The 15,978-nt window shown below is 41.0% G+C and overlaps 1 protein-coding gene across 6 annotated transcripts in view; it reads left to right on the top strand.

Moving 5' to 3' along the window:
* Window positions 1–15,978, top strand: part of LOC140739504 (B-cell receptor CD22-like) — a 43,155-nt gene that overhangs the window by 15,299 nt on the left and 11,878 nt on the right. For 5 of the 6 annotated variants that reach the window (XM_073067864.1, XM_073067859.1, XM_073067860.1 and 2 more), the window contains 3 exons: window positions 8,518–8,796; window positions 9,259–9,513; window positions 13,407–13,517. In XM_073067864.1, the coding sequence (XP_072923965.1) occupies window positions 8,518–8,796; window positions 9,259–9,513; window positions 13,407–13,517 (645 nt within the window). The remainder of the gene's footprint in view (window positions 1–8,517; window positions 8,797–9,258; window positions 9,514–13,406; window positions 13,518–15,978) is intronic. The other variant, XM_073067863.1, reaches the window with a different exon arrangement.

Here is a 15,978-nt window from a genome sequence, read left to right as displayed (position 1 = left end):
TTCATAAATTAAGCCTGTAACCCCTTACCTTCTCCTGCCCCTGATACTGAGCACCCCCCTTTATCTTTAGCTCCCCTTTAGAAACTCCCATGGGGGTAATATTCCCCACTTTGGGGACCACTAACCATCAGACAGTATTGTTGTGGGTGGTGAGATCGTCAGAGTTAATGGAGAAGGAAAGAAATTAGACAAAGTGCAGACAGAAGTCAATGGAGAGAAGAAGGCAAGGAAAGCAAGAGTAAAGGAAGTTGAGCAGAAGGCAATAGGTCCATATTGAGTGGAGAGAGCTTCTTGTTACCCATCCATAGTGCTAAAAGAAGCAGGTGAGGAGTGTAATACTGCCAACAGGACATTATCTTTCCAAATACTCGCCCAGATTTCACCATCTGAGTTGGAAAATTGTCAGAGTCACTCCATTATTTATGAAGTGCAAGCAATTTTGTGCATTCCGGTATTTGAGTGATCTTAAAGGTTAAAACTGACAATTAATCAATAATATGAAATTAACTCAGGCAATGTTTTTCCATAGGGCTATCTTTCTTTACAATTGAATGGGATCACACTCTAGTCTCATCCCAGTATTAAGCTGGGAAGGGCCAGGTCATAAAATGCATCTGGCCTGTCTTCATCTGCACCTAGAGCTCCACTACTGGGGTAAATTATGACTTGAAGGGCAATTGTGACAGATTCATCACATTGATAGCAAACTAAAAATGTTTAAATATCGGGACAAGTCACAACAACTAGGCCTACTATCCTTCATATTAATATTGGAAGAGTAAGAGACAGACTCATTGTGCTTAAGACTATTAAAGGAATTAATGGGTTAAATGTAGAAGATCCCAGAGGAAATAGAGTCTAAAGCTTTAGAGCCGGGTTACACAGAGTGATCTACATACAGAACCAGAATCAGAATCAGGTTTATTATCACTGGCATGTGACATGAAATTTGTTAACTTAGCAGCAGCAGTTCAATGCAATACATAATATAGCAGAGAGAGAAAGAATAATAATAATAAATAAAATAAAACGTAATAAATAAACAAGTAAATTAATTATATTGAATAGATTATATTTAAATGAGCAAAAACAGAAATACTGTATATTAATAAAGTGAGTTAGTGTCCAAAGATTCAATGTCCATTCAAGAATCGGATGGCAGAGGGGAAGAAGCCGTTCCTGAATCACTGAGTGTGTGCCTTCAAGCTTCTGTACCTCCTACCTGATGGTAACAGTGAGAAAAGGGCATGCCCTGGGTGCTGGAGGTCCTTAATAATGGATGCTGCCTTACTGAGACACTGCTTCCTAAAGATGTCCTGGGTACTTTGTAGGCTTGTGCCCCAGATGGAGTTATGGAGTTGACCAGATTTACAACCCTCTGCAGCTTCTTCTGGTCCTGTGCAGTAGCCCCCCCCCCCACCCCCCCCCCCCCACTATACCAGACATAGCCATTGTCTTGCCTTCTTTATAACTACATCAATGTGTTGGGACCAGGTTAGATCCTCAGAGATCTTGACACACAGGAACTTGAAGCTGCTCACTCTCTCCACTTCTGATCCCTCTATGAGGATTGGCACATGTACCTCCGTCTTACCCTTCCTGAAGTCCACAATCAGCTCTTTTGTCTTACTGATGTGTGCCAGGTTGTTGCTGTGGCATCATTCCACTAGTTGGCATATCTCACTCCTGTACGCTCTCTCATCACTACCTGAGATTCTACCAACAATGGTTGTATCGTCAGCAAATTTGTCGATGGTATTTGAGCTATGACTGGTCACACAGTCATGTGCATAAGGAGAATAGAGCAGTGGGCTAAGCACACACCCCTAAGGATATGTTATCACCAATCCGCACGGACTGTGGTCTTCCAGTTAGGAAGTCGAGAATCCATTTACAGAGGGAGGTACAGAAGCCCACGTTCTGCAACCTCTCAATCAGGATTATAGGAGGAATTATGGTATTAAATGCTGAGGTATAGTCGATGAACAGCATCCTGATGTTCGTGTTGTCTAGGTGGTCTAAAGCTGTGTGAAGAGCCATGGAGATTGCATCTGTCGTTAACCTATTGTGACGATAGGCAAACTGCAATGGGTCCAGGTCCTTGCTGAGGCAGGAGTTCAGTCTAGTCATAACCAACCTCTCAAAGCATTTCATCACTGTTAATGTGAGTGCTACTGGGCGATAGTCATTAAGGCAGCCCACATTATTCCTTTTTGGCACTGGTATAATTGTTGCCTTTTTGAAGCAAGTGAGAACTTCTGCCTGTAGCAGTGAGAGGTTGAAAATATCCTTGAATACTCCCACTAGTTGGTTGGCACAGGGTTTCAGAGCCTAACCAGGTACTCCGTTGGGACCTTCCACCTTGTGAGGGTTCTCTCTCTTTAAAGACAGTCTAACATCGGCCTCTGAGACGGAGATCACACGGTCATCAGGCGCAGCAAGGATCTTCACAGCTGTAGTTGTGTTCTCCCTTTCAAAGCGTGCAGAGAAGGCGTTGAGTTCAATGGCTTTCCCTTTAGTTACAGGTGGTGTTCTACGAATAAGCATGCAACAGTACACTTTAACCTGAGTGATGTCTTTTAACATACAGGTACCACGGGTACCTGTTGGCATTGGCACTCTGCACGTACATGCAGTAGTATCCATGTAGCATAGATTGAATGAAATAGCATCACCTGTAGTGCAGAACAAGTATTGTACTCAGACCCTAAATTGTGACCCTTGAAGGTTGTTGTACATATATATGCATCGACGTGTGTGACTAGACATGGTATCTTTATTTTATTCAGTTGATCGTTATTTTTTATTCAAAATCTATCTTGATACCTTTAGTACCCACATGCGGTGCATTGAATATGAGCTGGTGGTCATCTCCTTGATGTTCCTTAGTGGCATAGTTAATACCATTTTGCAGGTGTAACTCTGACAGGTGCAGTGAGAGTGTTGCGTTTGAACCTCAATGCTGTACCTTGAGCTTTACTGGGGGGTTATGTATGGCCGTGTTGTTGTTTCTGTTCTCTAAGTGTGGTATTGTGTTGAATATAAAAATGAAATGTTTTATCCTGAACATGTAGGTAGCAGCCTAGAAATTCAGTGGTATGGAAACTTACGTTTCAGATAACTTTTTAGATGTTGTAGACATCACTTTGTGTTTCTTCCTCCCCTCCCCCACCTTCTAACTTTGACTCCTCATCTTTTTTTTCTTCTTCAGTCCTGATGCCTGAAACGTTGACTGTTTACTATTTTTCCTAGGTGCTGCCTGGCCTGCTGAGTTCCTCCAGCATTTTGTGTGTGTTGCTTGGATTTCCAGCATCTGCAGATTTTCTCTTGTTTGTTGTTGTAGATAGGCATATATTTTTTGTTTATAGGTCATCTCTTGCCAATCTTTCTCAGTGTTTCACTTCCCTATGTCTAAGACACAAAGTACTTTGCTAGACTGTACGGTTTTGTATCAAGTTCCCCATCAATCACAAAGTTAATTCAAGCCACCTCTCTTGTCCAGTCGGACGAGAATGTGTATATAATATACAGGTATTTACAGTACATAGATCCTCTTTGTTTCTGTCTCCAGCTCTGGGAAAACACATTTCCAGCAGTTATACATATTGTGATTTATCACACCTGCTTCTGAATTCACAATTTTACAAGCGTCTCCTGCTGCGTGGTTGCTTTAATGTAAATTATTTCAGTTTGCTGGCATTTTTCTGTGGTTGCAACATCAAATATAGCTTGGCTAAAAATTTCAAGGGTGTTGCAATTCTTTATATTTTAGACATACCAGTTTTTCCATGTAACACACAAAACACTGGTGGAACTCAGCAGGCCTGGCAGTATCTATGGAAAAGAGTGAACAGGTGACATTTCAGGCCGAAACCCTTCATCAGCTTTTCTTTGTAGTTCAATGGTTTTAACTTAGATTTAAGTAACTTCAGTAAATGCCTTAATGTATTATTTAAGATTTTCTCTCACCCAAGGTAAGCGACTGTAATTTCCCAGCATGTACAGATTTTCTCTTGTTTGTAATTTCCCAGTGTAGACTTTATACTTTCTGACTGAGAATTACAGATCAATCTTAATCAATAGAAAAAATTAACATCAGCTGGACAAATGGCAATATCCTTATCTAGTACCAATTTTGTAACAACATGAAGTGTAATAGTTGTGCTCTGTTGAGCTCACTGTAGTTTACGCTAAAATTGCAGAGTGCCTTATGTGTGTTTTTATAACTTCCTTAAATATAGAAGGAATGAATTATATATCGAAAGACTGACCTTGTGCATGCTGGTGGTTTATTTTATACTCACATGCAGTTGTTTCCCTTGTAAATACAGGAAGGATGTTGAATTAAAGTGCACAGTGTTACGGGCAGCACCGGGTAGTTTCTGTTTAAGCAATCAGATGGTTTATGTTACCTTCAGAAGGCAACACCTACATATGGTATGCATTGGGTGCCTACGTGGAATTTCACTTCTGCCTATAATAAGCATTCTGCATGATATAACTCACATGATTTGTCTTTTACAACCATACAATAGTAATTCTTAAACATGAGAAAGTCTGTAGATGCTAGAAATCCAAAGCAACACACTTAAAATGCTGGAGGAACTCGGGAGGTCAGGCAGCATCTATGGAAATGAATAAATAGTTGATGTTTCGGGCCAAGTCTCTTCTTCAAGTCAGAAGAGTCCTGAAGAATTGTCTCGGCCAGAAATATCAACTATCTATTCATTTCAATAGAAGTTCTTGTGTCTACAAATACCATACAGAAAATGTTGTACAGGGAGAGAGCAAGAATATGAAGGAGATGATATAGGATTTGCCTTTCTCAAATTGAATGTGGGAACAGCTAGAAAGGGTAAATGAACTCCAGATAATGTTGATGTTTAGGTTATATTGTGATTCTAATACGTCTATACTTGAGTACTTATGATATTTGTGTCCTCAGAGACTGCCCTGACCATTAATGTTGGGTGTCTGGTATTCTGCCCCCAAGAAGCTTTTCCACTATTTATCTGAATTACTTCGTGACAAAGGTGTTTGAACAGGTGACTGTCACTGTAAATAAGCAATTCAAAGGAAGCATTGTCAACCCCTAGTATTGAAGGAAACAATGTCATTGCATTGAACTCTGTTAAAAATGTATTATATCAGCTACTCTTACCTTTGATCTGAAGGGTATAAAATTGTGATGTACTTTTGGGTTTGTGAGCCTCTATAGAGAGCATCTTCAGAATTATATCTGTTTGTTGTGCTGAATAAAGACCTCTATATCACCAGTTTTAGTATCTCTCCGCTGACCTAGATCACAGTCACAACAGCCGCAACCCAAAAATTCAGCATCCCGTAGCCTCAGCATATGCTGCTTGACTCTCTGAGTTCTTCCAGTAGTTCACGCTTTGCTCCAGATTCCAGTCTCTTATGTCTCCAAAGTAACATGCGAATTACCAGTCTGTGAACCATTTGCTCCTGTTGTACAGATATGAAATAACTACTTCAGCCACGTTATCACTGAAAAAAGGGTCAAAGTAGATATGTAACTGAAAGTCCGTTTAAAAATATTGTGGTATTTTGACACAAACAGGAAATGCTAATTAAAAATTTACCAAAACAAGAGAGAATAAAATCCATCATCATGCCCCTCTGGTACAGCGAAGAGACTGGAGTGATCAGAGTCGATCTAGGCATGCTCATGTATGCCGACACTCCACATTCAAATTTATTTATCAAATGTACATGTTAACATACAATGAAATGTGTCATTTGTGCTTACAACCAACACACCTAAAGATGTGCTGGGGCAGACGGCAAGTGTCCCTGCACTTTCTGGCGCCCACCGTGCTTGGCACAACAAAACAGAACACAACAAGGAAAAAAAACAGCAGCAAAACAAGCCCATTCCTCCCTCACTCCCTCCCTCCTTCCTACGCACACATGCAGACAGTCCTCTAACTCCAGCGCAGGGCTTCAGTCTTTAGTCCCCAGGCTTTGGCCATCAGGCTTCAACTTCTGATCAACCTTTGGGCTTTTGTTATTGGCATTGACCCCCAGATGATGCAACTCCAAACGCCAAGGTCAAAATCCGGGTCTGCTGATTCACTGGCTCTCAGTCCTCTTTGTGTCTCCTGCTTGCACAAATATCCAATCCCAGGAACTACCGTCTTGATATAGCAGGACATCACACAGTACCTCACAGGAGCATTATCAAATCAAACTGGAAAATGAATCACAAAATTAGGACTGTTGTCAAAGACTGTGTTTTCATCAAAGGCAGAAACTCTTTTGCAGAGAGTGATTTTTGGAGGTTTTGGCATTATGGTCATGAGGATAGGACTTTGAAGGAATTGTTGGAATTTGGAGGATGGGGAAGGTAATGTAAGTAGTAACAGTTTACAATGATTGAGGGATCAATACTCTTATGGGGAGAGAGATGAGGATGTCACTATCAAAGAAGAGGACAGCAAACCTTTTCTAATATCAAGTGCCACAGATTCAGGAAGGTGAAAATAGAAAAGGTTTTAAGATCCAGCAGGAGATGGGATTCATAGGTAAGTTGCATAGATGAAAGCATTCAAAGAATTTGGAGATAAATAAGAAAAAAGCGAGCATGCCTAAAGAAATGCAGATGCTTGTCTAGATGGACTGAGGGAAGCCAATGAATTACACAAGAGAAAACAGAATGGCTGCAGATGCTAGAACTTGGACTATTCTGTTGAAATAAAAATCTGCTGGAGGAAGTCAACGAGTTGGTCAGCATCTGTGGGAACTGTGGGGTTGTGGGGAGGATAAAGAGAATTTCCCTACCCCCTCTCACGTGCAGATACTGTTCAGCCCTCTGATTTCCTGCAGCAGATATTTTTGTTGTAACAGAATGGCGTAATCTGTCTAGAGGCTGAAAGGCAATAGATAAGCAGGGAGGACACTAATCTGGAGTGTATAGACGAGTTAGCTTTAATCGCAATAGACAACAATAGCAATAAGAGCACAGCAGCACAACTAGTTGAGCCGCTGCCTCACAGCTCTACGGACTGTGATCAGGCACGAGCTCTGATGCTCCTTGGATGGAGTGAGTGCCTCTGCTTCTCTGACATGCTCCGGCTTCCTCCCACAGCTCAACGAGTTTGGGTCTGGAGCTGTAGTTCCGGGCTTGGTCACGGTAAATTCCTCCTAGACTGCAGAGGAGTGGCAAAATCTTTGTGAGGAATCACGGGGAATGGAGAGAGAGTAAAAGGGATTGGTGTTGGATGAGTGTAAATGGGTGTTTGATTTTTATTGTGAACTCAATGGGCCTATGAGACTATTTCTGTTCATTATGGCACCGTGACTCCACATCGTTTTGTCTATGAACAGACAATTCTTAGCTCAGCATCTATAGGTACTGTGTTTCCCATAAAACAAGCTTAGTTCTCTTCAGAGAGTGTGTTATGTCCAAACGCAGTTGTAATCTTGTTGTACAAAAATTGTTATTATGTGCATAAATGTGCAGTAGATTTTTTTTCCTCTACAGATGGTATTTATTAGCAACAATTTACCTTCCAGCTGTAGGTGATATAACTGTAATGGTAAACCCACAGGTGGTGTCACGTGTTCAACATACTGTGCTACCTCTGGTAATTTAAGCAAGTGAATGGATTAAAAGTATAATTGCGATTTTTTTTTCTAAAACTGATACTAATGTTATGCATAAATACACCTATAGTATATATACCTTGCAATAGATGCATCCAGTGTATCTTTGCACTGTATAAATACAGCATATCCCTTGCACTATAGACACACAATGTATTCCTTACGGTGTATTCCTTGCACAGTACACATACTTAGATTGCTGCTCCTAAAGATAGTTGAATCAGTGGAATCTAGAGAAAGAAGACACCTGGCATCTATTACAGTTGTGGAGATTAACTGTAAAGGAACCGACTTCTCGCATTCCCCATTACGTTGTCATCCAATAGCTACCAGGTAAATAAAGTGTTGGAAATGCTCTATGGATCAGACGGCTTTAGTAGAGAGAGTCATTACATTAGTCTTGGGTGGACATTCTGTTCTGATGGGCAGCACGGTAGTACAGTGGCTAGCACAACGCAGGCCACCCGACCCGGGTTCAATTCTTATCGTTGCCTCTCAGGAGTTGTGCGTTCTCCCTGTGACTGCGTGGGTTTCCTCTTGGTGCCCCAGTTTCCTCCCATAATCCAAAACGTTCCATTTGGTAGGTAAATTGGTCATTGTAACTTGTCCCTGGCTTAGACTGGAGTTAAATCGGGGAGATGGCTGAGTGCGTGAGGCTCAAAGGGCCTATTCTGCACATTCTGTCAATAAATGAATAAATAAAGTTTCATCAGTCTGAAACATCAACTTTATTTCTCCCTCCAGAGAATACTTTGGCCCGCTGAATATTTCCAGTATCTTCTATTTTTGTTTCAAAATTAGAATTCATCAGCAGGTACCTTGTATTTACTGTCCTGAAATGTTGCATGTCATTCAAAAGTCATTGACCACAATTGTTTCTCATACATTCAGATCCTCCAAAAGACACTGTCCTTCTCGTGAATGCAACACATGAGGAAATTAAAGAAGGTGACTGTGTTACACTTGTGTGTGTTGGGAACAGTTTTCCTGAAGCTAACTATACCTGGTACAAAAAGGACCATTCCAGAAACAAAACGGAGATATTGAATATTGAAAGCAACAACATATTATTCCAAAAAATTACAAGGAAGAATTCTGGATTCTACAACTGCATGGCTACAAATTACTTAGGAGGCAGTTTGTCTTCAGAAGTAGAAATTAATGTGCAATGTGAGTATTTGGGTTTTTCTGATCTCCATGTTGAAGAAAAGTATTTGGAAAGGAAAATCATATAGATACGACTGGGGAATGTCCCATCTTATGCCAGTTTCAGTCATTTACATCTGACCCGTTCAGGCTGACACTAAGAAAGTGAGTATATTACACACATATGCATTTCACTCAGACACACTGACAGATGCAGTCCAGATAAGCAAACAAATGCTGTATGTATCTATGCAGATAAATAAGCATAATCAGAAATAAAACCTTATCTGCATTTTGATTGCTTATTTAACCCAGAAGCTTTGAAGGGAACATCAGCAAGTCCCGAATGAGATTAGTTAATTTGCAATAAACATTCAAAATTATAATGAGATTCATACCTGCACAGTCAGGACTAAACTTAGAGTATAAGCACAGTAAGGCAACACTTCAATCTTTCTAAGCAATGGCTTTAATTTTGTTTTGTAGACAAACCAGACAAAGTCACAATCAGCCAGGAACTTCTATACAAGTGCATTGCTGAGGCGAGTCCGCCCGCAGTCATCACATGGAAGATCAGTGACGACAGTATAAATCTCACTGATCCCAGGGTCAGTATAAAGTCAGAATTCAATGGCACTCATACAGTTAGTACACTGAAACTGGAAACAACAGCAAGCTTTTGTGTTTCGTGCCTAGCTCAGAATAAGCATGGAGTGTCGGTAACAGAGAGGTGTCCACCTGGTAAGTGTAAAACAAGTTCACTTGGTTAACAAAGAGTAAGTATTTTAATACATTTCATTTAATTAATCTTCATCCTGTTAGTAATAATAGTTTCACATAACATTAGTAGACACTAACAGTACAATAATATATTGACTCAGTCATTGGGAACTGCTTTAGCACTGATATGTTGAGCACTTAAAGAAGTAGTTATAGAACAATATGCTGGTCTGAATCATCAGTATTACAGGATTTACATTGATTAGACTACAATTGGAGCATTGTGTTCTATTGTGGTTACCTTACAGAAAACAAATACTGCACTGTTAATTTTCTTTTTTTATAATTGATAATATATTACACAAATTGGAAAGATGCAGCTTGGAGGTTGAGAAGCTTTAGATATTTTTCATTGGAAAAGAAAGGCGAAAAGAAAAAATATTAAAGAATTTTGATATGATGAATCTGGAAAAAAATCAATGTGGGAAAACCTATAATGATTCGAGATCGGATAAACAATTTTACAGAAATCCTTTCACATTGGCAGTGATAGGGATGGGGAACCTTATGGAGGTGATGCAGTTGAACAAGATGGCAGGCACGAGTATTGTGGAATCATTGGGTGTTACAACTCATGATATCCATGCCTGCACTTTTGTACAGTTCTTCAATTGGACCCAGAACTTGATCTTATGCCATGGTCTTTCAAATCTTGTCTCTGGAAAGTTACACTCAATTTGTTTGAAATATGTTCCAAGTCAGCTTCAATCACTCATTCAGTCACTGCATTCCAGATCATGTCAGCAGGATGCAACCAACAGATTTGTCTTGCAGGCTCAGCTTCTTTACCCAATCACCTTAAATCTGCATTTCTGATTACTGTTACTGGGAACCGCGTCTCATTCTATAATTCATCAAACATTCCTAGTTAACACTCTTCATAACTCTTCATGCTCTTGGAACAACTTTGGCTTCTCCATACCATTAAGCTTTTTTATTGATGTATCCGAGGAAATGTTGAATCTCTGCAGGTCAGGGAAAGGTAAAGAGATATAGATGAGGAGAGCTGAATGAGTTTATTTGACTGGGAGGAAACTTAAAAGGTAGATACCGGTCATACTGAAAGAGCTGCCTCTCAAATCAAGTTTCTAGAATCAGGTCATTTATTTAAGGAAGAACTTTGTTGCACCAGTTCTCTGACCATTGCTCCCTTTGAACTCAGCTTCCTGCATAAAGGTTCTCACTACCTGTACAATCCTTAAATGTCCAAAATTGTTCTTCCAAGGAGATCTTCCTAATCTGGAATGTAATTTTTATGATATTCAGACAGATCTCTGTGCTACAGCTTTATCAAACTCCTATTATTAACAGAGCAAACAGCTAAGGTTCACACACAAAATGCTGGTGGAACGCAGCAGGCCAGGCAGCATCTATAGGAAGAAGCCAAGACCCTTCGTCAGGACTAACTGAAAGGAAAGATAGTAAGAGATTTGAAAGTAGGAGGGGGAGGGGGAAATGTGAAATGATAGGAGAAGACCGGAGGGGGTAGAGTGAAGCTGAGAGCTGGAAAGGTGATTGGCAAATGGGATACAGAGTTGGAGAAGGGAAAGGATCATGGGACGGGAGGCCTAGGGAGAAAGAAAGGGGGAGGGCATCACCAGAGGGAGATGGAGAACAGGCACAGTGATAGGCAGAAAGAGAGAAAAAAAAGGTGAATAAAAACTAAATATATCAGGGATGGGGTAAGGAGGGGAGGAGGGGCATTAACGGAAATTAAACAAGTCAATGTTCATGCCATCAGGTTGGAGGCTACCCGGACGGTATATAAGGTGTTGTTCCTCCAACCTGAGTGTGGCTTCATCTTGACAGTAGAGGAGGCCATGGATAGACATATCAGAATGGGAATGGGACGTGGAATTAAAATGTGTGGCCACTGGGAGATCCTGCTTTCTCTGGCGGACTGAGCGTAGGTGTTCAGTGAAACAGTCTCCCAGTCTGCGTCGGGTCTCACCAATATATAACCATACCGGGAGCACTGTACACAGTATACCACATCAGCCGACTCACAGGTGAAGTGTCGGCTCACCTGGAAGGACTGTCTGGGGCCCTAAATGGTGGTGAGGGAAGAAGTGTAAGGGCAGGTGTAGCACTTGTTCCATGGCCTCCTCTACTGTCAAGATGAAGCCACACTCAGGTTGGAGGAACAACACCTTATATACCAGCTGGGTAGCCTCCAACCTGATGGTATGAACATTGACTTCTCTAACTTCCGTTAATGCTCCCCCTCCCCTTCTTACCCCATCCCTGATATAATTAGTTCCCCCTTTTTTTCCCTCTCTCTCTGCCCATCACTCTGCCTGTTCTCCATCTCCCTCTGGTGCTCCACTCCCCCTTTCTTTCTCCCTAGGCCTCCCATCCCATGATCCTTTCCCTTCTCCAGCTCTGTAACCCTTTTGACAATCACCTTTCCAGCTTTCAGCTTCACTCCACCCCCTTCGGTCTTCTCCTATCATTTCGCATTTTCCCCCTCCCCCTCCTACTTTCAAATCTCTTACTATCTTTCCTTTCAGTTAGTCCTGACGAAGGGTCTTGGCCCGAAACGTCGACAGTGCTTCTTCCTATAGATGCTGCCTGGCCCGCTGCGTTCCACCAGCATTTTGTGTGTGTTGCTTGGATTTCCAGCATCTGCAGATTTCCTCGTGTTTGCTTTTTAAAAACAGCTAAGGTTACCTGGAACTGGTTTTCCCATCTGATATAATGCGGCTTCTGGCCCCCCCAAACCCATTAAATATTGGAAAAAGGCATGAGATAGGTCACCGCAATCTTATTTCACCCACAGGATAGCATGATGGTGGAGCTGGTAGGACTGCTGCCTCAGCTCCAGTGGCTCAGGTTCAATTCTGACCTCAGGTGCTGTTTGTGTGGAGTTTCCATGTTCAAACCTCAAAGTACACTATTATCAAAGTATGTATACATTATACAACCTTGAGTTTCATCTCCTAACAGGCAGCAACAAAACAAAGAACCCGAAAAGAACCCATAATAAAAAGACAGTCAAACACCCCAATGTGCAGAGAAAAGAAAAAACAATCAAATCATGCAAACAGTAACGGCGAGCAAATAGTGTTCTAAATTGAAATGCACAAAGGAAGTCGGAGACCCCCAGTTCAGAGCAGAACCGGGTAAACAGCATGGAGCAGAGAGCTGAACCAGCCCATCTCTCACCTCAGGCCCTGACACCCTGGCCTTTTCAATCTAGTCCAGAGCCTAAATCATCACCCAAACATAGGGTTCAGTCACTTTGATATGTTCTGGGGCCTCGACCCCACCACCTGACCTTTCCGATTCAGCCCAGCACTTAAATTGTCATTCAAACTTCAGATTCTGATGCTTCAATGTGTTCTGGGGCCTGGTTCCCACCGCCTCAGTTCAGCCTGTACCCAACCTTTCCAGTTAAACATGCTTTCCCTGAAATGTGGATTCCAGGTGTTCCAATTTCCCTCTTACATCTCAAAGAGAGCTGGCAGGTAAAATGGCAACAGTAAATTGTCCCTAGTTTCTAGCTGGTTGGAGAATCATAAGGGAGTTGATTGGAATGTGGGAGAGAATAAAATGTATTAGGATAGGATTGGGTTGGTTCAGACTTAGTGGGCCAAAGGACTAGTTTTTACATTGTATCTCTCTATAACCTTAAGATAATGAAAAACACAGCCTAAAACAGAACGCCGTTACCATATTACCAGCAAGCAAGGCTGAAAAATAATTTATGGGGCAAGACTAACTTGAATAAGTTTTTATCCACATAAATACAGTATTTGTGACCTCTTCCACTCCCTTGATCATTGTATTCATACATAAGGTGGTCTGTTTGAATGAGTCTGATCTGTCTTTAACTCTGCCATTCTGATTGGTAGGTTCATTTACAAAACTGTTGCTGCTGGTTGTTGGGATCATTGCCAGCGGTGCTGTTGTCATCATTATATTCATAATTGTGGCTTGGAAGCGCAAGAAGGAAGTGATTGAAGGTAAGCTTCATGCCGATCCATTCCTGTTGTCGGGTTCATTAGGCAGAGAGGCCACTTCGACAGATGATGAGCCCACTTCATTTCAGCAAAACAATCCGTGAGCGTTGCATGATCCAAGGACTTCTCTCAAACGGCTATTCCAAACAGGGAAGGAGCTCTGTTGTGGCCAGTGATAACCATCATGCCAGGGTCACCATCTCGATCATTCAAATGCTAGCTATTTTGTGCTCATCGTCTAAGCAAATGAACTATTTTCTTAGTGTTAGTTAAATAATTCATGGGCAAAGCGGGTATCTGAAATACGATAAATATATGAATATTTTTTCATTATTGTGATGATGATTCCTTTAATTTATGTTTAGATTTGATGATGGTTCTTGCCTCTGCCTTCTGAATTTTCTTATCTGGACATTACTGCTGAGGCTGCAGGTTTAAACTAAAACCCAATTAATGGTCGCAATGGAAATTCATAGCATAATGTCACATCAAGTGATTATCTATTTACAACTTTTCAAATAAAAATATGCAAGATATATAACTAATTAACAAGGGGAATGCAACCTTTTCACATAGTGTTCTATTTTGCGTTCAAATATTTATTGTTTATTATTTCAATACATTTACAGTATATGCTATTTAAACTGTGATTATAATTTCAAATTGGGTCTATTGGGTTCAGCCTGAATACATATTCTGACCATGATCTCTTCAACTTCTTGAAATTGTGAGGTAATATCATGTCATCCTAAATAACCTTTAGGTGGTGGGGTTCCCATATATTCCCCAGGGAATGGATATCCTAGATAATCTAGGAAGGTGGATATGCCACTTGAGCTCCTGAGGCCCAAATGATCTCCTGGAGATGATGTTCCTAAAATATTGTGAAACCCATCTGCTTTAAGAGCTGTTGAGCTCCACAAGCTGGGAATCCCAAGGATATCCATGGTCACTGTAGTAAATACCCATTCCTCACACACTTGCTTTGTGATTTGATTATCATTTTGCAATGTAAGTTAACTGCAGTAAGAATAAAGTGTAATAATTTCAATTCCTAGTCTTTTCCTGTCTGTCCAAATGATACAACTCCTGTTCTCTCAGAATGGTTCACCACTGTGTGTTTCACATCTGATGTGATCTCGTGAATGTATGGGGTGATATCCTTCCCCATAAAAGACTCCTTGTGGAATGTTAAAGAATCTAAGTTTTCTCTGGGGAATCAACAGTACCCATCTATTTCTCTTTTCATCTGAATGCCCATCATCATTCCTCACTCCACCGCCAGATTCCCCTAACTAGGCACTATTTCCAGTCGCCAATTAACATACCAACAAGCACATCTATGAGATGTGGGATGAAACCAGAGTACCGGGGGAAAGCAACAGGGTCAAAGGGTAAGTACACAAGCAACATATAAGCAACACTGGTGGTCAGGATTGAACCAGTTGCCGGGGAAATGAAAACCTACTAGGCCCTACATCTTACTTCAAATATCAAACTTCAAAGTAAATTTATTTGAACTTTGATACTTTATATCATCCTTATATTCATTGAAATGGCATCAAAAGTTAATAACTACATGAAACAAATGATCAAATGGGGAGCTAAGCAACTCACGATCACCCATTGCATCCTCCTGAACAAAATGTAGATCTACCAAAGTAGAATTCCAAACAGGTTACAAGATGATTGGAACACTGAACAGATACAGGCAATGAGATGAAAGGAGAGAGAAGAGACTGCAGATGCTAGAATCTGGAGCAATAACTTGTACACCAGTCCATTTGCAGGGTTTTGACCCAAAGTATTGACAATTCCATGTCCCTCACAGATGCTGCTTAACCTGCTAGGTTCTTCCAGCAGAGTGCTTGTTTGCTATAAATTCAGAGAGCAGAAGTAACGTCAAGTAACGTCAATAAACTTAATGAGGTTAACCAGAAGGCACCAGAAGACCACGTTACAAAGAGTAAGATGCTCGAGAAAAACAGAAGGAACTATAAACAATTAGTAACTGTCATTAAACAACAATTAGCCAATTCAGGTGCTGTAAAACCCTTGGAGCCCAATGCTGTCTGGTGCCCGCACAGACCCAAGGAACTCAGGAGGTTCTATCAGTAATATAATAGAGCCTAGGCTCAGAATGTCTTATAAACTGTGTTGGTAAAACAAAAACTGAAAACTCTTTTTTAATTAAAAAGACTTGATAGCACAGACAAATTGACTATGCTTCAAATTCCTATAGTATACAATATACTATCTGGATGCAGCATAGCTTGGTATGGCTATTGTGTTATGCATGACTGAAGAAACTGCAGAGTTGTGGACACAGATCAGCACATTATTCTTCTTGTTGTCTTAATTAAGCAGCTAGCTTAATTAAAGATCCCATCCACACTGGACATTCTCTCTTCTACCCTCCCTCACAGGCAGAAGATACAGAAGCCTGAAAACATGTACCACCAGT

Source organism: Hemitrygon akajei, chromosome 15 (assembly GCF_048418815.1).
Source record: "Hemitrygon akajei chromosome 15, sHemAka1.3, whole genome shotgun sequence".
Lineage (NCBI taxonomy): Eukaryota > Metazoa > Chordata > Chondrichthyes > Myliobatiformes > Dasyatidae > Hemitrygon > Hemitrygon akajei.
Note: the sequence above shows the minus strand (reverse complement) of the source record. Positions and strands in the feature narration are given on the sequence as shown.